The 22,271-nt window shown below is 51.9% G+C and overlaps 1 protein-coding gene across 2 annotated transcripts in view; it reads right to left on the bottom strand.

Moving 5' to 3' along the window:
* TBC1D9B (TBC1 domain family member 9B) overlaps positions 1 to 22,271 on the bottom strand; it is a 49,436-nt gene that overhangs the window by 6,540 nt on the left and 20,625 nt on the right. For both annotated transcript variants that reach the window (XM_012451489.2, XM_012451490.2), the window contains exons 7-17: positions 20,579 to 20,791; positions 11,314 to 11,475; positions 10,750 to 10,900; positions 10,017 to 10,231; positions 7,330 to 7,447; positions 6,318 to 6,603; positions 4,568 to 4,697; positions 4,364 to 4,462; positions 3,367 to 3,435; positions 2,225 to 2,465; positions 1,782 to 1,847 (exon numbers count right to left, since the gene is read on the bottom strand). In XM_012451489.2, the coding sequence (XP_012306912.2) occupies positions 1,782 to 1,847; positions 2,225 to 2,465; positions 3,367 to 3,435; positions 4,364 to 4,462; positions 4,568 to 4,697; positions 6,318 to 6,603; positions 7,330 to 7,447; positions 10,017 to 10,231; positions 10,750 to 10,900; positions 11,314 to 11,475; positions 20,579 to 20,791 (1,750 nt within the window). The remainder of the gene's footprint in view (positions 1 to 1,781; positions 1,848 to 2,224; positions 2,466 to 3,366; positions 3,436 to 4,363; positions 4,463 to 4,567; positions 4,698 to 6,317; positions 6,604 to 7,329; positions 7,448 to 10,016; positions 10,232 to 10,749; positions 10,901 to 11,313; positions 11,476 to 20,578; positions 20,792 to 22,271) is intronic.

The following is a 22,271-nucleotide window of genomic DNA, read 5'->3' as shown; positions in this document are numbered from 1 at the left end:
CTAGAAGGCAGAGGTTGCAGTGAGCTGAGATTGTACCACTGCACTCTAATGCAAGGTAACAGTGCCAGACTCCTTCTCAAAAAAAATAGTTTTGATGGTGATAGTTCTGGTTGTTACTTTCCTTTTTTTTTTTTTTTGAAATGGAGTCTCACTTTATCGCTCAGGCTGGAGTGTAGTTGCATGATCTCGGTTCACTGCAATTCCACCTCCTGGGTTCAAGGGATTCTCCTGCCTCAACCTCCTGAGTAGCTGGGATTATAGGCATGTGCTAAAACACCTGGTTAATTTTGTATTTTTAGTAGAGACAGAGTTTCTCCATGTTGGTCAGCTGTTCTCGAACTCCCGACCTCAGGTGATCCACCCGCCTCGGCCTCCTAAAATGCTGGGATTACAGGCATGAGCCACTGTGCCCCGGCCTTAATTTTTATATTTTTAGTAGAGATGCATTTCACTATGTTAGCCAGGCTGGTCTCAAACTCCTGACCTCAAGTGATTCGGCTGGCTCTACTTCCTAAAGTGCTGGCATTACAGGTGTGAGTCACTGCACCCAGCCACTTTCCTTTTACATTGTGTTTGAAAAGGAAATACGTATCCCAGGTAAAAATCCAATCAACACAATCAGCAGTCCAGTGAACAGCAGCTGCCCTCCTGCCCCAATGATCATCTGGCCGGTGGACCCTTTGAGAGTGGTTCATGCTCCTATGGGCACGCAGAGAGAGACCAGCCATGCACGAGCAACTTGCTGCTCTCCCTTTGGGGTAGCTCAGAGGTTATGCCACATCATGCATGCTGGCCTGCCTCATTCTGTGCAGTCTTTGCTGGAGGTCACCAAGCAGTACCCAGGGTTGTGGATCACATGGTCCTGGGTGAGTGTGGCAGGGCATGGGCTGCAGCCCACCAGAGCCCGTGTTCTCTGTCTGGACAGGGCACGGTGGGCTGAGGGACTCAGGAGCGTCAAGGTAGCCCTGCGTGCTCTCAACCCTGGGACCCAGGCCCAGTGGAGTCTGTCCCACCAGGGCCTCTCTGGTGAGCCAGTCACAAGTGAGAACAGCTATGTCAAGAGCCTTTTAGCTCTGGAGGCACACAGCAATGGGCTGCAAGCTTTACAAATCACGGGGTCGGTTCTGAGGGAAGCTGCTGACCTCAGATTTCAAGCAACAGCAGTGACCTGGGGCAGATCCACTCCCGGAGCAGAGCACCCGGCCCATGATATCCACTTGCTCAAGCCTTTGTTTCCTTCTGTGATGATGGAGATGACCCCCTCCTTGGAGCACTGTCCAAGGAGCCACCCATGCGAGCCCTCCCTCTGCAGAGACAGCCTGTCGCCACTGCAGCTCCATTAGGCTCCAGCACCACTGAGAGGCCAGAGAGAAGTGGCCCCTCATGGCCATGTGACAGGATTCTCTAGCTGAACCTCTGGGAATAAACCCTTAAGAAACTTGATGAATTAATGCAGGTGGTTTCAGTTCCAGCCCTGAAGCTCCACTCATGCCCCATCTCGTGGTTTTTGGGTCCAGCTGCCTGCTTAGTGGGGTGTTCTGTTCCCAGTGGTGCCCAGTCACCCATGGGATTCTCCTCCATGTCCCTTCCCAGGCCAAGGCCCTGGTCTCAGACCTTTGCCAGGTGTTCCAGCTCCCTCCCTCTCCTCCAATGTGAACCTCCAGCCTGCAGAGCCCCTGTGCCCCCTCAAGACCCCATAGTCCCACAGAGGCCTGTTCTCTGCAGCTGAACTTCTGGACAAGTGGGAGATGACGGCTGGGGAGTGCGAAGGAGGTTCTCACCTGGGGGAAGGTGTAGCTTGTAGAGCACCTTGAGTTTCTCTGTCAGGTCCCCGTGGTACATCCCGCCTGTGGAGGCCAGGGAGGAGGCTGGCAAGATGGCTGCAGAGCCCCTTGCAGGGGGTCTGAGTGGGACCCTCTTCACAGCCTGCACTGCCTGACTCCCCGCTGGAGAGTTCAGGGGGCGTCTCCCTCTTACCTCCCTGGCACCCTGCTGGGAAGGCTCAGCCCTTCCCTGGGGCTGGCAGACCAGCTTCTAGCAGCCCCAGACTGCATGCGTGGTGGGGCAAGGCTCCTGCTGAACCCCAATTTGGCCCCGTGGGTAAACTGTTATTCCTGCCCCCTGCTTGCTGTAGTAAGGACAGACTGGAGATGCTGGCATTTGGAAGGCTTCCTGGGAAAGGGTGTGGGAAGGTCAGGCCCCTGTAGGCCCCACAGGCACTCACTCATTCCCATCACGAACTCCTTGAAGTTGATCAGCAAGTCCTTGTTTTTGTCCAGGAGCCGGAACATGCGCCCTGCCAGCACAGGTGTGTGGGAGCCGCAGGCCCAGGGCGTCAGGCTGGCAAAGAGTTCCTGGAACTGGCTGGCATCGATCCGGTACTGCTCTAGGTAGGGCAGACTGGGGTCCCGACGGCTGGCCACCAGGCGGCTGCACCCCCAGTACTGGCTAGCCAGGTGTTTGGCCTGTGGGAGATGGTCTGGTGAGATAGCCCAGCCACTAAGCCTGTGGGTTGGGGGGACCTCTAGGCTGATGTGCATCCACCCTCCCCCTCCGTCCAACCCTGCAGAGCTCTGGGGTGATAAGCACTGGCTAGAAACTGCAGTACCTCCCAAAAACTCTCAGGGTATCATCAGCCCCTTGTAACAGATGGGGAGAGGGTTGGCTGAGAAACAGAGCCCTTGGCAGCCTGCAGGGGGCAGAGCTGGTCTGCTGGCTCCAGAAAAGGGCTGAGCCTTCCTGGCAGGGCTACAGGGAAACAAGAGGCCTGAGGCTTGCTCTCACTCCTATGACTTCTCTAGGAGGCGGGCAGAGCTGGCTCAAGTGTTGTGACACCAGGGTCACAGCGCAGCGGCCACCTTGAGCGCTGAACCTGAGGCAGCTGGAGAAATGGATGCGAACTGGCAACAAGAACAGAAAGGTGGTTATTCCAACTATCAAGGCTGGGTCTTTTGCTAAAACCACAAGAAAAATTCTCTTTGCACTGGGGTTACTGAGAAGAGTATGGCCCTGGAGCTGTGATGACAGTCCTGCCATGGTGTAGGAAGAGCAGTGCAGAGGACATTAGAGGTGGGGGAGCCTGAGGGCACATTTGAGCACTGGGATCCAGCCATGTCTAAAGCTGTGCATTGCTAGACTTTTCAGTTACAAGGGTAATGCATTCCCTCTTCTGTGTAAATGACTTGAGTGGATTTCCTGCAATATAAGAGGTCCTGCCTAAACTCCAAGAAGGATGTGATTGTACCACATGAGATTCAGGGTAACTGCATCTGAGGATGCACTTGGGGGATACACTTAAATCTGTTTATTTTCTGGCAGGAAGCTAGGAAGCTAGGAAGGGTTCCTGCCCTGGCTCTGGGCTGTCACCTTAAACACCATGTAAAGGTCCTCCAACTCTTCAATAGAGAAACCGATGTCCACAGGTATAGCTCGGACCTAGACGGAAGGAGAAACAGGTGTATGGCTGGATCGCAAGCTCCTGCCACAGAAGTACAGCACTCTGAGAGCATCCTCAATGGACGAGAGCAAGGGCGTGAAGCATCCTCTCAGTGGCCCAGCACTTGAGGGCGGACCCTTCAAGAGAGGGCAAGGCCACAGCCCATCCCTGGCCCCCCACCCACCAGTCGGCTCACACTCCTGGGATCCTTCCCAGGATGGGCTTGGGGGAGCCTTTGTCTCCTCAATGTGCAGTTGAGGTCACAGGGTGAGGGATGCTCATTTAGCTCCTGTCATCTGGATCCCTGCAGAGACCCTGGTGCCAACTCTGTGGAAACAGCCCTAGATCCTGCAAGCTGACGCTCCTTTGCTTTAATTGGCCGAAGCAGTCAGTGCCTCGTGCTGTGACCCAATGTCATCACAGTGTCCTATAAGCCTGCAGGAGGGTTGGGAACGTGGAAACAATGGAAGAAGTCCCTAGCTTTGGGGGCAGAGACCACGAACAGGTCTTGCAGCACAGGGTGGCAGGGAGGGCCTGGCCCCTCCAGAGACGTGGACAGAAGCTTGTGGCAGAGACACGGTGTCTGGGGTGTGTGGAGGGTGGCAGCATGTTGCCTGGGAGTGGGGCAGGGAACACATGGCACAGCCAGTGGGGGGAAGGCTCAGCCCAGAGGGCATGTGGCCTTCAGGGTGGGAGCCATCTGAGAAGCTTCTCGGTGACTCACCCACCAGCAGAGAAAAGTAACTGGGACCTCTCCCCACCTTCTCATCTACACCTCTGTATCCCAGTCCCATGAATCCTACCAGCATGTACATACCAAGCAGTATAGGAGACTGGGTGTGGGGAGCCCTGCACCCACCCTGCTCTGTGGAGAGGGCACCACTGCCCCCAGGCCCAGCCCCCATCCAGCCCTGCCGGCACCCATACCACACTCCTCTTGGCTGTGTCCTCCAGGGACTGGATCACTTTCAGCCTCTGTTTAAACCGCATCTGCTCAATGTCTTCGGCCCTCAGGCTGCTGAATTTCTACAGGCAGAGGTGACTCTGTGAGATGATGCCACCTGCCCGTAGCCACCCAACCCACATACCAGATGGAGCAGCCTGGCCAAACTAGCCCCACTGAGTGCTGACCTCATAGGACACTTTCAGGAGCTCAAAGATGTCCACCTCTGCAGGGGGGTCATCTCCGCTGGTCAGCAAGGCGTGGAGGTGTGGGATAGGAGGAGAGACACTCTGCTTATTGACCACATTATCCAGGTATCTGCAAAGGGCAGAGGACAACAGTCCAGACCACGCACAGGGAGCCTCATTCCCACAGTCGAGTGACGCGGAGGGACCCAATCTTCGCAATTCTCCTAACAAGGAGCACGCTGAGGACTGGGCACCCTCCAGGAGGGCAGAGGTGTGTCCCACCAGGGCCCCCAGCAAGTTGGAGCTCTACAGGGCAATGCCCCCCACAAGGCCTGAGCATTAACCTTGAGGATGCTGGGCTGTTTTCTGGGGCGGGGGAGTGTCCCTGGAGCAAGAACCCTTTATAACTCCAGATCCTACCCCGCTGGAAGGATGACAAGCTTCCTCACTTTGGCAGGGCCCTGGGGATGTGGGACCTTCCCACCTTGGCCAAGAAGAATCAAAGGTTGAGTCACAGGAGAAAGTCTGGGGGAAGGGGGGTGGGAAGGCCTGCTGCAGCCCAGGGAATCAGCTTCTCCAGGGACACGGTCCTGTGGATGGAGCCCTACCTGGGTCAGCTGACCTAGCCCCACCAGAGCTCATGGCCTCCCCGGCTCTCTGCACTGAGCCTGACACTCAGGTGGGAGGAGGTAGCTGATTCCCCATGCCCATGACCCTGGTCCTATCTCCAGTCAGACCCCTGCTCTGGAGGAGGCCGATCCGCCTGTTGCAGGAAGGGGCAGGAAAAACAGCCACAGACTCCAGCCGCAGGCTGAGTGCCTTGACATCAGCGTGGGCCAAAAGCTACTATGGTCCACAGTAGGGAGGTGACAACTCTGCTGGATCTACAGGGACCCAGGCATCACCTGGCCTGGCCACAGGCAAGTGGCAGCATTTCCAGGCTGTTCCTGGAGGGTGGGAGCATTCCAGGCTAGGCAAATGAGCTATGTAGTAGGGTGGGATTCCACAGAGCTCTGGGCCTGGCAGAGTGTAGCCAGGAGGGGCCGGGGCTTGAAGGCCAGGCTGGGGTCTCAGACAGTGCCTTTGTACAGAGGACCCAGGGGAGGGGCAGGGCCAGGTTTTATGAGTCCTATGGGATGCAGGCAGGTGAAAGACCTGAAAAGGGAACCCCAGGGAAAGGGCATGGTAGGCTTGGGCTGCACCACAGCAGGCCAGGGGCTGGATTCCAGACAGAATCTGCAAGGGATGGGATGTGGGGACTAAGGAGGGGGTAGAGGGGCTGGGATGACACTGGGCCTTTGGCGTGACTAGCTGGACATCACCAGCGGGCCCAGGGCAGGTCTACTCCCTCTAGGGCATGGGGGCTACAATGCAGCTCAGCTTGGAGAGGTATGATGGGGACCACCTGGTAGACACAGGAAAAGCCCAGCTATGCCACCAACTGGAATTGTGGTCACTGGATCTGTGGTCACTGCTTCCTCTGGGAGCATCCCCATCCCCACATTTGAGCGGCGGCTATTCTGCCAGAACACTCTGCCTGCAGTGCCTGCTTTATTCCTCCCAGCAGCTGTCACTGAGTGCTGCTTCATTTCCCATTAGAAAGGAGCCGGCTCCTGACCCCAGAGCACCTCTGGGTCCAGCCGTGGCCTAGCACTTGGTGGGCACAGTCACTGCATGCTGACTGGACAGTGCCCAGGGCTGCTGAGAGGCTCTGCTGTGAGCCCCCGGCAGGAGAAGCCCAGCACGTCACCTGCCCAGCACAGTCATGGCCTCGCCCTCGTCGCTGCAGCCCAGCAGCTGCTCCATGTTGGCGTCCAGGACGGCCAAGGCCACCTGCAGTATCACCTTGATGCCCTCATAGAAGAAACAGTCGACAATAACCACAGCACTCTCGAAGGGCATGACACTGAGGAATAGGGTCAGGAACCAGGACAGCGAGATGCTGGAGATCACCCCCAGGTCCTGCATCTTCTCCGAGAGCTGTGGCAGGAAGTCTCTTGTGAGCTCTTCGAAGATGCCTTGGTCCACCAGGGCTCCTGCGGGCAGGATGAGTGATGCTGAAGGTGAGCCCACCCCATGGCCTGGGCGGGCCATGGCCTGAAGCCCACCAGCCCTGGCCACTCCAGCCCTGCCAGCTCTTCAGTGAGGGCTGAAGGGGACTTGGAGTGCCAGGAGAAAACAAGGACGAAAAAACCCTTCAAGTCTTTTCTACAGCTCCCAAACCACTGGGTGAAATAACTGTGTCTTCCACTACACTTGAAATTTATTTTGGGGAAATACTGATTTCTCCCTAAGGCATGAGAGGTAAACAGTGGTTGTGTGTCCAGTTCTGGTGACTGTGAACAGATGCAACTCTGGAAGGACCCCAAGAGTGGTAACTCCAAACACCAGACGGCAGGGGAAGGACAGGATAACACACTTAAATATGAACTTGATTAAGTACTCTTGCAAGTCCATTTCCATTTAATAACAGATTTTACTGGATGTGAGCTCAATAAAGTTGAGCATCAGGTTACATGGGGGATATATATTCTCTAGTTTTGATGTTTGAAATTTTCTATAATCAAAAAGTTGACAGAAAGTTAGACAGATGGGAATTTGGGCTCTGAGGGGACTTTTATAAACGACCGAATATGTAATACTACCCTCTAACTCCTAGGGAACCCATGTGAAGCCTGGAGCTTGGCCTGGGAAGGGCTGCCACCCTCATGGAACCACCAGGTACCTGAAGACTCAGGCAAGGCAGCACCCGGGACACTCACCCACCACCCTGGTGTTGTAGTAGTCGGGCAGCATGCGCTCGCACAGGGCCACCAGGAGCCAGAAGGCCTCCTCCTCGCTGCCATAGAGCAAGAGCACTGAGGTCACGATGTTCATTGCCTGCCGGGCACAGAGACAGCCGATGAAGGCTTGCACTGCTGGCCAGCAAATAAAACTGTCTCTCCCCACCCCTCCCAGCTACCCCCTCCCTGCAAGGGCCCACATGATCTCTTCTTTTTATTGTTGTTGTTATTTTTTTTTTTTGATATGGAGTTTCACTCTTGTCGCTGGGGCTGAAGTGCAGTGGCATGATCTCGGCTCACTGCAACCTCCACCTCCCAGGTTCAAGTGATTCTCCTGCCTCAGCCTCCTGAATAGCTGGGATTACAGGTGCCTGCCACCACACCTGGCTAATTTTTTGTATTTTTAGTCGAGATGGGGTTTTGCCATGTTGGCCAGGCTGGTCTCAAACTCCTGACCTCAGGTGATCCACCCGCCTTGGCCTCCCAAAGTGCTGGGACTACAGCCATTGTGATTTTTATTTTTCAGGTTCTCATGGTGAAGATTAACGGCCTCCTTCTACAAGCAAGTCTTCCTCCTCAGGAGGTTGGATATCCGGTAATGAGAAACTGTCTCTGCCCAACTGCGGGAAATTCAAAAGGCAATCTGTAGGAAATGGATTTAACAGAGTCAACCAGCTCCTTCAAACTCGGTCAGAAGGTCCTGGGAAACCAGAGAAGGTGGACGTGAACACATCACACTTTTGTGGAGCAGTGTTTAGTGTTGGAGGGGGGACGCATGACCAAGTTGATGTGGAGGGGAGCCACATGGCCAGAGCCCCACACCAAGGCCACTCACTTGGCATAGAACTGGGACCACACACAGCCCTAGCTGCTAACAAGACCTTTAAGGCAAACAGAAAGCCATCTGACTTGGCCAGAAAAATGCCTAGATTTAAAATCAAAAGCTGCCAGGAATGCTAACGTAAAGCATAATTAGATACCTTCATGCCCATCACTGTAACAACAACAATAACAGAATATAGCAAGTGTTGATGAGATGCGGAGAAATCAAAACCCTTGTGAATTGCTGGTGGGAATATAAAATGGTGCAGCTGCTGGTGAAGGAGTACGGAATTCCTAAAAAAATTAAAAATAGGCCAGGGCACAGTGGCTCACACCTTGTAATCCCAGCACTTTAGGAGGCTGAGGAGGGCAGATCACTTGAGTTCAGGAGTTCAAGGCCAGCCTGGGCCCCACAGTGAGACCCTACCTCTACAAAAAATACAGAAAATAGCTAGGTGTGGTGCTGTGCACCTGTAGTCCAAGCAACTCAGGAGGCTGAGGTGGGAGGATTGGTTGAACTCAGTAGGTGGAGGCTGCAGTGAGCCAGGATCATGCTACTGAGCTCCAGTGTGGGCAACAGAAGGAGATCCTGTCTAAACAACAACAACAAAAAAGGCCAGACATGGCGGCTGGTGGCTCATGCCTGTAATCCCAGCACTTTGAGAGGCTGAGGCAGAAAGATCACTTGAGCCTAGGAGTTTGAGGCCAGCCTGGACAAGATTGAGACCCCATCTCTTAAAAAAAAAAAAAAAAAAAAAAAATTAGCCGGGTGTGGTGGCACATGCCTGTAGTCCCAGCTATTTGGGAGGCTAAGGCAGGAGGATCCCTTGGTCCCAGGAGCTTGACACCAGCCTGGACAACTTAGCAAGACCCCGTCTCTATTTTATAATAATAAAATAAATTAAAAATAGAAATACTAGCCAGGCGCGGTGGCTCATGCCTGTAATCTCAGCACTTTGGGGGGCGAGGCGGGTGGATCACCTAAGGTCAGGAGTTCAAAACCAGCCTGGCTAACATGGCAAAATCCCATCTCTACTAAAAATAGAAAACATTAGCCAGGTGTGGTGGCACATGTCTGTAATCCTAGCTATTCGGGAGGCTGAGGCAGGAGAATCACTTGAACCCAGGAGGCAGAGGTTGCAGTGAGCCAAGATTGCACCACTGCACTCCAGCCCGGGCAACAAGAGTGAGACTCCATCTCAAAAAAAAGGAAAAGAAAATGTGTTCTATACATACAATAGCATATGATTCAGCCTTAGAAAGAAAGGAAATTCTGACATATTCATATGACATGGATGACCCTTGAGGATATTACGCTAAATGAAATAACCCAGACACAGAAAGGCAAATACTATATTATTTCACTTATATGACACACTTACAGTCGCCAAATTTATAGCAATGTAAAGTAGAACAGTGGTTGCTAATGGTGGTTGGGGCATGTTTAATGGGCACAGAGCTTTGGTTCTGCAAGATGAAAAGAGGTCTGGAGGCAGACGGCGGTGATGGCTGCACAACAGCGTGAATGTGCTTAAAGCACTGAGCTGTATGCTTAAAAACGGTGACGATGGGCTATTTTATATTATGTATACTTATTTTATCAAATACATAAAACAATCAAATGCTGCCAGGACTCAGACCAGAGTACCAAGAAGACAACGTCCATGTGGAATGGGGATGAGATGAGCAATTAATACTGTTTTTAAATTCTATTTTTTTCTGCAGCTGGGCTCCTTCCTTGAGACATGAGGCAGGGTCACTGCACAGGCTTGAGACCACAGGGACCTGCTCCTATGAGCCTCTGGTGGCAGAAGCTGTCTCCGGGCCCTTGCCAGGCCCCTTACCTGGCAGTAGCCGATGGTGGGGTTTCGGAAGGCATAGGCAGTCAGCACCCGCCGGAGGGCGGCAATCCCCAGCTCGTTCTGGAAGGCAGGGTGTTCAGGCATGGAGCGGTGTAGGTCTCGCTCAATCTCCTCCGTGGCCAGGCTGTACTTCCCAGTGGACTTCTCCACCAGCTCAGTGTAGTAGCCAGGGTGAGTCTCCATCTCATTCCAGGCCCCTGGTGAGACATGGGTGCCAGCTGTCTCCCTTCTTCTGGTACTTTAGGGGCAGTAACAGGGCAGGTTGGAGACACCAGTGCCCCACAGAGGAGAGGTGGGACTTGGGGTCAAGCACAAGCTGAGACACAAGGTTTCCCTTGTGCTCCTGGGGAAGTTGCTCCACCTGAAAGTTCAAGTGGCTGACTTGCCTCCTCCAGTGGCCACGGATATGAATGCTGTCAGAGTCTGTCCCGAGGAAAGGAGGTCTCTAGGGACCTGTTTCCTTCTCACTGTGAGCGGGAGGGCACCAGCTGGCCAGCAGAGTGCCCAGCTCCCAGCCTCTGTCCCTCAGGATGCTCCTCCTGGTTGGGCCCCTGCCCACAGCCCAGAGCCTGGCTCTCAGCTGTGTGAAAGAGCTGGGAGCTCCTGCCTGGTCAACTCCAGGCCAGCTAAGGACCAGACAAGCTCACACAGGGAGAGCTTGGGGGCTGTGACTGGCTGAGCTGAGGTGGGAGGTGGGGAGGTGCATCCCACTCACCAGAGAAGAGGAGCCACAGCTCTCCCCGGAGGCTCTCAGGGATGCCCTTTAGGACCAGTGCCCGTGTCTTGGCTGTGCGGTACATGCACACACCACGCCCATACTCGAAGAAGTGGATGTGCCATGATTCCTCTTTCATCTTCTCCTTAGCCTGAGGGAAAAGCACATCAGGGAGCCTGGGGACCGAAGCACATCTGAGTGCCAAGCCCTAAGCCACGCCGAAAGCCTCATGAACACTCCAGACAGTGCTGGTGAGCAAGTGCGGCCTCCCTCACGATTCCCGGGAAAGACCAGCCCACGCTGAGCCACACTTCCCAAGGCTCAGGAGACCAGCTCCTCAGGGGCCTACAGCCCGTAGCAAACAGCGCCACTAAGCAGGTCAGGGGAGCCCCCACCCAGAGAGTGCCTGCTCTATCCCACACTGCTGGGGCACAGCCTGGGGGGGCACTGCAAAGTGGTCAGCCCAGGGCCCTGAGTGAAGGCACAGGCCCAGGACTGGCTCCAGCCTCCCTCCCGAGGTCTCAGCTCTAGACAGAGACTGGAGTGCTGGTGCTCAGGGCTCACCCCTTTGGCTCCAAGGTCCTCCATGGGCGAGTTTTTCTGGAAGAGCTTGAGTAGGCCCTGGGACGCGGTCGGCACCTCCTGCACACAGAAGCTCTGGTGGCTGTTGAGGGGAGAGGCTGGGCTGGCGGGCTGCTCTGACACCTCCTGAGGAGCTGGGGAAGACTGGAAAATAAAACAGGGAAGGGGATGTCCTAATAACTGCACTGCCAGGCAGCCTCTGATGCACCTGTCCATCCAGAGCTGGACCAGGGCCTGGTGTAGGAAGGGCCATGGGGGCAAAAGGTGCATGGAGAAGAGCCTGTCTGGCTGGGCAGTTCAGCCCTCAGCTCCTCTCTAGCTGCTGGACATGGAGTCCTTAATAACCAAATCCACCCTCCCCAGTGAGTCAGTCTCAGGGAACGGGTTTTGGGCTCACCCTGTGGGCCCTTTCTGAGGGAGATCAGTGCAAAGGCCAGGAGAAGCCCTATCTTCATGTGGAGACATATCCCTGTCCATTTGTGGGCCCATGCTTCTTGGGCTGAACAGAGGGCTGGGGCGATGGCCTGTGGTCTGGGAAATAAATGGCCCTTCTGCAGGAGTGTTGGGATAATCCAAGGAGCATGCAAGGCCTGCTGCTGCCATCATGGTGCCACACGGGCCTGAGAGTGACGCTGTCTTGGCAGAAAGCAAAGTCCACTCGGGGAGAGCCCAGCTTGACAAGAGCCAGCTGACTGCCTGGGCTTCTTGGCTCTGCAGGTGGTCACCTCCCCATGGTGGGCTCCGGCCTGGGTTGGGCTCTCTACCCCTCACACCCTCCTGCCGACTCTGGTCCCATGGCCATTGTCCCACTCGACCAAGGGCTGGGGCAGCGGCCAGGGTGCTGGGCGCCCTCCTAAAACACTTCACATTCTGTGTTTTCTGAGAGAATCCTGATCTTGACTGTGCTGATGGCTTCATGAGGGTATATATGTTAAGATGTACCAAATTGTTCTCCTTAAATATGTACAGTATATTGTATGCCAATTTTACCTCAATAAGGTTGTTTATATATATATATATATATAAAGAGAGAACTCTGCTAGGTTCACACCTACAGTCCACCCCTCTTGTCCCCATGATATTATAGAAATGGATTTTGGGTCTACTTAAACAAATGTTTACGACAAGCTGCCTGAATCCAGTGGGCAGACTGCCTGCCTGCGGCTCCCCCAGAGGGACGGACCAGGACAGAAATGGGCTCACAGGCTGTGAGACACCTTGGAGGATCACAAATCTCAGTGCCAGGGAAGGAGCCAGAATGCCGGGTATGTGCTGCGCAGCAGATGCGTGCTCCCAGTGAGGTGGCGAGCACGGCACCGAGCTTGGGGGCAAGGCTGCTTTCTGCAGAAGCTTGGCTGGGGTCCCACCTTAGGTTGGGCTCACTGGCCTCAGGTGGGTGATCAGAGCTGCCTGGGATCCTTCCTAGTTCAGTCCTCCGTACTTTCCCGAGGTAACCATCTCACAGAAACCTCCAAAACCACCTTGCCATCCTTGCGTCCCACTGAACCACACTTCTTCCCTTTTTACTGAGAACACTCTGAGCCCTTCATGGGTGCCCTCCTGCCTGCCCACCTGCCTGCAGCTGGACACCATCCCCTGCCTTCCCCGCAAGAGTCACTCTCCAGCACAGGACTGCACTTCTTTTTTTTTTTTCAGACGTAGTCTCACTCTGTCACTCAGGTTGGAGTGCAGTGGTACAATCTTGGCTCACTGCAACCTCCACCTCCTGGGTTCAAGTGATTTTCCTGCCTCAGCCTCCCAAGCAGTGATGACTATAGGTGTGTGCCACCACACCTGGCTAATTTTTTTTAGTAGAGATGCGGTTTCACCATGTTGGCCAGGCTGGTCTCAAACTCCTGACCTCAAGCAATCCCCCTGCCTTGGCCCCCCAAGTGCTGGGATTATAGGCGTGAGCCACAGCACCCAGCAGGATTGCACTGTTATTCCCCTAAAGCTCACCCCAACTTTGGCTGGGTGTTGTTCAAATATTATGCTCACTCTGCTGAGATTCATCCAGTTGTACACTGTATGTACACTTTTGGGTATATATGTTATACTTCAATTAAAATTCTAGCCCTCCCAAAAGTTACCTGTTATTCTCTGCTGACCTTTATACAACATTTCTTGAAAGAGTTGCCTACTTTTATGCTAATATCATTATAGTTTCCTTAGTCCTCTTTTTTCAAGATGTCAATTCCCCACTACAAGCAATATTAAAACCAGTAGGCCTTTTCTTCCACTTTCCTCCCTCTCTGCCAACATCTAATCAAAAGAATATACTTTTAATTAATAAGGCAATCAGTGAGCTTATTCTACTTTCCATATGCCTTCTTTTTTTTTTTTAATTGAGATGGAGTCTTGCTCTGTCACCCAGGCTGGAGTGCAGTAGCATGATCTCAGCTCACTGCAACCTTCACCTCCTGGGCTCAGGCAATTCTCCTGCCTCAGCCTCCCAAGTAGCTGGGATTACAGGTGTGTGCTACCGCACCTGGCTAATTTTTGTATTTTTAGTAGAGACGAGGTTTCACCATACTGAACAGGCTGGTCTTGAACTTTTGACCTCAGGTGACCCACTCACCTCAGCCCGCAAAGTGTTGGAATTATAGGCGTGAGCCACCATGCCCAGCCTTATATACCTTCCTAATCTCATGTTTTGATTGTACTGTCTCCATCATCGGAGAATATAAAATTTATATGCTGTCACCTCTATTCTATCTAACTTAACTCCACAGCTAAATATATCCAATGCTCCCACCAGTCCTTATGCCCAAGCTGCTCCATCCCTCTTTGGCTGTCTGGAGTCTGTTCTCCAGCAGACTCCACAGAGGCTGACAGAGCCCCTGAACTCCTGTGCATGGTCTTTATACCTGAGGTCAGGTTAGCTGGGTATCAAATCCTTGGGTCACAGCTTCTTTTATTGTATATCTTAAAAACATTACTCTGTATAATCTCAGCACTTTGGGAAGCTGAGGCGAGTGGATCACCTAAGGTCAGGAGTTCGAGATGAGCCTAGCCAACGTGGTGAAACCTTGACCTCGTCTCTACTAAAAATGCAAAAATTAGCCAGTCATGGTGGCGCATGCATGTAGTCCCAGCTACTTGGGAGGCTGAGGCATGAGACTGCAGTGCAAAGACTGCAGAGGTTGCAATGAGCTGAGATTGTGCCACTGCACTCCAGACATCTCTGAGAAAGAATCTTTCAGGGTCTTGGCTCACTGCAACCTCTGTCTCCCACCTCCCGGGATCAAGGGATTCTTGTGCCTCAGCCTCCTGAGCAGCTAGGATTCCAGGCATGTGCCACCAAGCCCAGATAATTTTTGTGCTTTTAGTAGAGACAGGGTTTTGCCATGTTGGCCAGGCTGGTTTTGAACTTCTGGCCTCAAGTGATCTTCCTGCTTTGGCCTCCCAAAGTGCTGGGATTACAGGTGTGAGCCACTGCACCAGCCTGGAATAACTTTTTAATCTTTAAAATCTAATAGTTTTATGAGATTATATGTCAGTATTGAGTATTCTGTGTTGATTTTTCCAGACATTCAATGTACCCTTCTACTATACAAGTTCAAACTTACTTTGTAAGTTTTCCTGAATCAGAGTTTCTATTATCTGTTATTCTACTGCTTTTTTCTGGGAAGGGTGTGAGGTAGCACTACAATTATATGTAAGTTCGATCTTCTTTGCCTGACCTTTTTTTTTTTTTTTTTTTTTTTTGAGACAGAGTCTCACTCTGTTCCCAGGCTGGAGTGCAGTAGCACGATCTCGGCTCACTGCAACCTCCACCTCCCGGGTTCAAGTGATTCTCCTACCTTAGCCTCTCAAGTAGCTGGGATTACAGGTGCATGTCACCACACCCAGCTAATTTTTTGTATATTTAGTAGAGACAGGGTTTCACCGTGTTGGCCAGGGTGGTCTCGATCTCCTGACCTCGTGATCCATCCACCTTGGCTTCCCAAAGTGTTGGGATTACAGGTGTGAGCCACCATACTTGGACCAAGCCTGACTTCTTTATCCCTTCTCTGGACAATTTCTTCTCTATTTGTTTGAGTCTCCTCTGACTCCATTTTTCTCTTCTCTCTTCCTTATTTACTTTAATGTATTTTCATTCTTGTGTTCCAGATTTTCATTTCAGAAATATCTGTGGTTTTTTTCTTATTTCCTCCTGAGTCACGTCAAGAATTTTTCTGACTATTCACTTTTAACCTGAGCTTTCTAAATATTTTTAATTTATACCATTTTTTAGTAGTTTCTTTTCTTTTCTTTTTTGAGATGGAGTCTTGCACTATCTCCCTGGCTGGTGTGCAGTGGTGGGGTCTTAGCTCACTGCAACTTCCACCTCCCGGGTTCAAGTGATTCTACTGCCTCAGCCTGCTGAGTAGCTGGGATTATAGGTGCCCACCACCATGCCCAGTTAATTTTTTGTATGTTTAATAGAGACAGGATTTCACTATGTTGGCCAGGCTGGTCTCAAACTCCTGACCTCATGATCCATTCGCTTCAGTCTCCCAAAGTGCTGGGATTACAGGCATGAGCCACTGCGCCCAGCCCCATTCTTTAGTAGTTTCTATAGTTTTTCTAATTCCCTTGAGGTGACTTTGAAGCATTAGGACACAGTTTTCATCCGCCTGGAGGAATGTTTTTCTGGTATGCTTTCGTTATCTGTGGAAGTTACCTGGTTATTTTCTCCCCTGCAGTATCTTTGTACAGGGTGTGATCAGCATCTTTTCCTGTTCTTTCAGCAGGACGTTCTATGTATGGGCAGTTGTGGGTCAGAGTAGCTTTCTGAACTCCACAGCTTGAGGGGCCCTTCCCCTGCTGTGGTCTGTCTGTGTAGTCCTCTCTCCTATACTTTCTGGGATCGGCCACCTCTTGTATCTGAAGCTTCTTTCTCCTTTACCCCAACTGTTCCTGCTCTGTGCAATCCCAGTCCCTTTTTTTCTTGGGGTGGGCTCTTTTCTTTTGGAAGAGAAGTTTTTGTCAAGGGCATGGGCTTCCCTCACATTCTTGATCTTTCCTCAGCCATACAATACGTCAGGGAGCAATAAGGCTGTGGGTAGAAATAAAGCAGGATTTTGTGTTTCCATTAATAAAAAACCCTCTTCTATAAACTGGAGCCTGAGAAATCTGCTCCTAGTTTCACTGGCTGTCTCTCAGATTCACTTGCTGAGGTTTCCATTTGCTAAGTAGTCTCCTGTGAGGGGTATTTAGGTGACTTCTGGATTCCCTGGCTCTTATGACTATTAGAGCCCTTTTTCCTTAATGCCATTGCCTGAGCACAGCTACTGGCTCTGTGTCTGCATGGAGTCATGCCACAGTTGGTGGTCTGGCCCCCAACTGTGGTGCACAGTTGGTGCACGGAGCATAGCATGGAGGTTCCTTCTATTAAAAACAGAATCGCTATACAATTCAGCAATTCCACTCCAGGGTATGTCCCCAGCATAACTGAAAGCAAAGATTCAAACAGATATCTGTACACCCATGTTCACAGCAGCATCACTCATAATAGCCACGAGGTGGAAGCAATCCAAGTTTCAATGGAAGAACAAAATGTGGCTTATCCATACAATGGAGTATGATTCAGCCTTAAAAAAGAAATCCTGAGCATGCTACAACAGGGATGAACCTGGAGGACACTGTGCTAAATGAAATAAGCCAGGCACAAAAGGGAAAATACTCTATGATTCCACTCATGTGCATTACTTAGAAGAGTTAAATTCAAAGAGTCAAAAGGTAGAATGGTGGTTGCCAGGGGCTGGGGGAGTGGGGACTGAGGAGTAACTGTTTAATAGGTTCAGAGTTTCAGTTTTGCAAAATTGAAAAAGTTCTGTGGATGGATGGTGGTGATGGCCTAACAATGTGAAATGTATAATGGTAAATTTTGTTACGTGTATTTTACCACAATAATATCTACCTCCTGAATCTGACCACTTCTTTCCCCCTGCACTGCTCCCATCCTTGATGCCGGACTCTGTCATCCTGTGCCCTGCTGCTGTGATGGCTTCAGCCGGCCTCCTTGCTTCTATTCTTGCTACGTGCTAGTCCAGCACTGCCCGAGAGAGATGACTGCCACAAATGTAACTGGAAATTTTCTAGTAGCCACATTAAAAAGTCCTAAAATAAATTACTGAGATTAATTTTAATAATACATTTGACTTAATCCAATATATCCAAAATATTAGCATTTCAACAGGTATGAATTAAACAATGGAGTGGCCGGACCTGGTGGCTCACGCCTGTAATCCCAGCACTTTGGGAGGCTGAGGCAGACAGATCACCTGAGGTCAGGATTTTAAGACCAGCCTGGCCAGCATGGCGAAAACCCAACTCTACTAAAAATACAAAACTAGCCAGGTGTGGTGGCAGACACCTACAATCCCAGCTACTTGGGAGCTGAGGCAGGAGAATCACTTGAACTCGGGAGGTGGAGGTTGCAGTGAGCCGAAACTGTGCCACTGCACTCCAACTTGGGCGACAGAGCAACACTGTCTCAAAAAAAAAAATAAAAGGCTGGGCATAGTGACTCACATCTGTAATCCCAGCACTTTGGGAGCCTGAGGCGGGTGGATCACCTGAGAACGGGAGTTCGAGACCAGCCTGATCAACATTGAGAAACCCCGTCTCTACTAAAAATATGAAATTAGCTGAGCCTGGTGGCGCATGCCTGTAATCCCAGCTACTCAGGAGGCTGAGGCAGGAGAATTGCTTGAACCCGAGAGGTGGAGGTTGCGGTGATGGCACCATTGCACTACAGCCTGGGCAACAAGAGAAAAACTCTGTCTCAAAAAAAAAGATGGAGATATTTTGTTTTTCTTTTCATATTAAGTCTCCAAAATCCATGTGTAGTGAATACGTACAGTACATTTCCATTGGGACCAGCCGGATTTCCAACGCTCCATAGCCACATGTGGCTGCTGTACTAGACAGGGCACCTCTAATCCACGGACAAAGTGGGTGGCCACAGTTATCCCATTAACGTTTAAACTGGTCATGCCTCTTCACTGGCTTCCCATCTCACCTAGCGTCAACGCTGCAGCACTCACAGGGCCTAAGGGCTTTTGGTGACTTGGCCTTCTGCCACCTCTCTGGTCTCATCTCCTACACCTGGTCAGTGTCCTAAGCCCTGGTCCCCGGAGCCCGTGCAACACCCAATCCTGTCTGTGAGCTTCCTGTGCTCTCTGCTCCAACACCCTTCCCCAGGTGTGCTATGGCTGGCTCCCCTGCTTCTTTCAAGTTTCTCCTCCAGTGCTGCCTGATCAGAGAGGCTGCCCATGAGCATCAGAGAGAAAATGGAGCCCTTCTTTCCCCGGCACTCCTGATCCCCTCATCCTGCTTTATTTCTACCCATAGCCCTTACCGCTGCCTGACATATTGTATGTTTATTTGCTTACTGTCTCCCTCACTGGAATATTAGCTCTAAGTGAACATGCACTGTGTCTGATATGTTCACTGTTCTATTCCTGGGGCCTGGAATAACAGCTGGCACCTAACAGGAATGCAATAACATGTGCTTGGATGCACGAAGCCGAGTGCCTGGGAGGGGCCATGAGTGGTGCTTACTCAGTCGTCAGGAAGTGTGGGGCCTCACGGAGGCAGAGGAGGCTCGACCACCCTGCTCACCGCCCCTTCCACCCAATCCAACTTCACTCTTTCTGGAAATCCCAGATGAAGCCCAACCTCCTCCACACCTTTCTTAATGTGTCTAATCTACACTGATTCCACCCACTCCTTCCCATCCACTCATCTATGTAGTAATTTATTTAGCATCTATTATAGGGGTGGACAATGTAAAGGCCTGCATGGGCCGGACCACGCAGGGTTCTAGAGCACTGAGGACACATGCTGCCACAGCTCCCATGCCTGCTGCCCAACGGGGATGGGGCCTGTAGGGCTGGGCACTGACTTTTCCAGAGAAGCTAGAGCTGTGGATTTGCATATGGACTCTTCTAATGGACAAATGTTTTTGCAAATTCAGACTCAACGACAGCAGCAGCACATTCACCTTGTCACACCAGGAAGCAAGGATTCAAAGATGATGAGTGTTGTGCCCAGGGACTCTCAGGGCCATGCCAGATGAGCCCCTCTGGCCACAGATATTCAGAATAAGAATAGTGATTCCAGTGGAAAGACACATATCCAGTTGCTTAAATCCATATGGTCATAATTACAATAAAAAGTAAACCAAAAAACTCACTGGTCACATGTGGAAGACACTAGAAAAACCAACTCATCATTATTTTGACAACTGGTAAGAGGGAAGAGTAAAAGATGTATTCTGCCTTTTCTCTATGAACTGCGCCTGGGGTCAGCTTCCCTCTTTGGGAGAATTTCAGCTCCCAGATGAAAGGAGGGAAGGAATGAGCATGCTGCTGGCCGCTGGATCCAGGCATGTTCTCAATGACTGACCGTGGCACAGAGATGTGGCCAGTTGCCAGACATCTCTTGCTGAAAGTACACAGCACCTCAAGCCTGCCCACAGGCAGATCTGCCAGAACAAAAATCAACTGAGCCTGAATGTGATCACGGCTCTGGGTCTCACTGCTCAACCAACTTAAAGCAAACAGGGGACACAGGAGCTTGCTAAACGCCTGCAGTAGATGCAATCGGCAAAACCAGATGATGAGAGGCTCTGTGGCACAAGTGACCAATTCCTTCAACAAAATATTGCGGAAGGAAAAAGAGGAGCTAGGTGGAGCAGAAGCCACAGATTAAAGGGATATAAGAGACCTATTCACCAACAGTGACATGTGTGACTTGTGTGTGCCTCAGTTGAAATAACACTGTGAAAAGTACACTTGCACATGGGGAAATGTGAATACAATATTTGATGATATTAAGGAATTATTGTTAAGTTTGCTGGTACAATAGTGATATTACAGTTCTACTGGCAAGAACCTCAGACTGAAAGCCTGGCAGGAAAGGCCATGAGAACAAAGCCAAAGTGTACAGGCCTCCACAGTGTGGCCTTGCTCTCAGCGTAGCAGCAATGCAAAAAGGACGGCCAGAGAAGGTTCCTGTCAATGGGCCCAGCAGGAATGAGGAGTATTGGGGTGTGTGGCTGGGGGTGCAGAGAGGCTGTGATGTTGCTGGGCAGCATGAGGCTGAGCTAGGGGTCTCTTGCCAGCTGTCACACATCAGCCCCCAGCCCGAGGCTCACAGCAGACACCATGGGATCAGGCTCCAGCGGGGAGGCTGATGGCTGCCCTGGCTCTTCCTGGGCCCAACTCGACCCTGCTTCTCCCAAGGGGCTTCTCACCTCTGTGCTAGGGTCCACAACACTGGCTTTCCTGCTTCCGATGATGCCGCCTGGCTGCTTGGATGGCGTTTTCTGGAGGAAGTCAGAGATCCTCTGAACCAAGAAATCACGGTCTTTCAGGTTGGCAAACAGGAATGTCATTTTGCTTTTGGTGCTGATGGACAGGGGGCTGGGCAGCACGCTGGAGCTGTCAGCTTTCTCGACAATGGTCACCTGAGAAGGCAGAAGCACTCTTTTGTGTGTCTGCATCTCAGGCCCTGCAGTTGGGCATGGTTTGTGAATGAGACTGTCCTGCAGCTGTCCTCTCCTGGGCACAATGCAGAGTGGCCTGACTCTGCAACCTGCTGCATGTAATCTTGAGCAAGCTGCTTGAGCCTCTAAGGTCCCATTTTTCCTGTCAATGGGGGCAAGCGCACTGGCCGTGCAGGGCAGTTCTGAGGACGATGATGTAAAGTGCTCAGCCCATGCTCATGGGCCAGGAGCATGTTCATTCCGTCCCTTCTTTCATCTGGGAGCTGCTGGCCTTTACTGGCTCTCAGAAGGCTATCCTAAAGCAAGGCAAGCAGTTCCCTGCTTGCAGGACTGTCCCCTGCACTTGCTCCCAGGGAACACTTTTTGACAGCAGGGGTCCTGGAGCTCAGCTCTGAACCCCTCTGAGGCATGGAGGGCACAGGACAGGCTTTCAGTGGGCACCTCTTCAGAGCCCAAGGCCTGGCAGGGAGATGACGAGGGACACACCAGCTGCGCACAGTCAGCAGGGGTGAGTGCTGGCAGGGGGCACAGCAGTCACCCTGCAGAGCGGGGTGGGACTGCCTAAGGGAGGAAGAGAAGGCCAGAGAAGCCAGGATAGCGTGAGTGGGGAGGGGTGAGTGTGCATGTGTCCTTTTTATGTCTGTGTGTGAACATATACATGTGGACATGTGCATGCATGGGGTGTGCCTGGGCACAGGTCTGAGAAGGGGCAGAGGCTCACAGAAGGCCTCACAGGTCACAGGAGGCAGGTGGGAGAAGATACTAGAGGACTCTAAGCAGGGTGGCAACATGCTCTGACTTGACATTTTAAATTTCGCTGGCTGCTGTGGGAGGATGCATCATAAAGGGGCTAAGTGTGTTGGGCCAGGTGCAGGGGCTCACGCGTGTAATCCCAGCACTTTGGGAGGCTGAGGAGGGAGGATCACTTCAATCCAGGAGTTTGAGACCAGCCTGGGCAACATGGTGAACCTCCGTCTCTGTTAAAAAAACCAGCTAGGTGTGGTGGCGTGCATCTGCTGCCCCAGCTACTTGGAAGGTCAAGTTGGGAGAATCACTTAAGCCCAGGAGATCGATGCTGCAGTGAGCCATGATCACACCACTGCACCCCTGCCTAGGTAACAGTGAGACTCTGTCTTTAAAAAAAACAAAAACAAAAACAAAAACAAAAGGGGGGGCGGGGGTTAAGTGTGGTTAGGGAGTGGCTAAAGCAGATGATGGTGTCTTAGGTAGTGGCGGTGGAGAGGAAAGGCTGAGCTCTGTGGGGCGAGCCGGCAGGACATGCTGTAGGTAGAGGACACAGGGAGGAGGAAGAGGTCAGAATCTAGGCTGATACATGGATTTTACCCAGGCAAAGGGTGGAAGTGGGGTCACTTTCCAAGGGAAGCTTAGAAGGGTATGGTTGGGAATGAAATTCAAGAGCCCACTAGACCCACAGCAGAAT

Source organism: Aotus nancymaae, unplaced genomic scaffold (genome assembly GCF_030222135.1).
Source record: "Aotus nancymaae isolate 86718 unplaced genomic scaffold, 86718_ANA_hifiasm-v0.15.2.pri h1tg000015l_1, whole genome shotgun sequence".
Lineage (NCBI taxonomy): Eukaryota > Metazoa > Chordata > Mammalia > Primates > Aotidae > Aotus > Aotus nancymaae.
The sequence above is the reverse complement of the archived record's forward strand: the minus strand, read 5'-3'. Positions and strand labels throughout refer to the sequence as shown.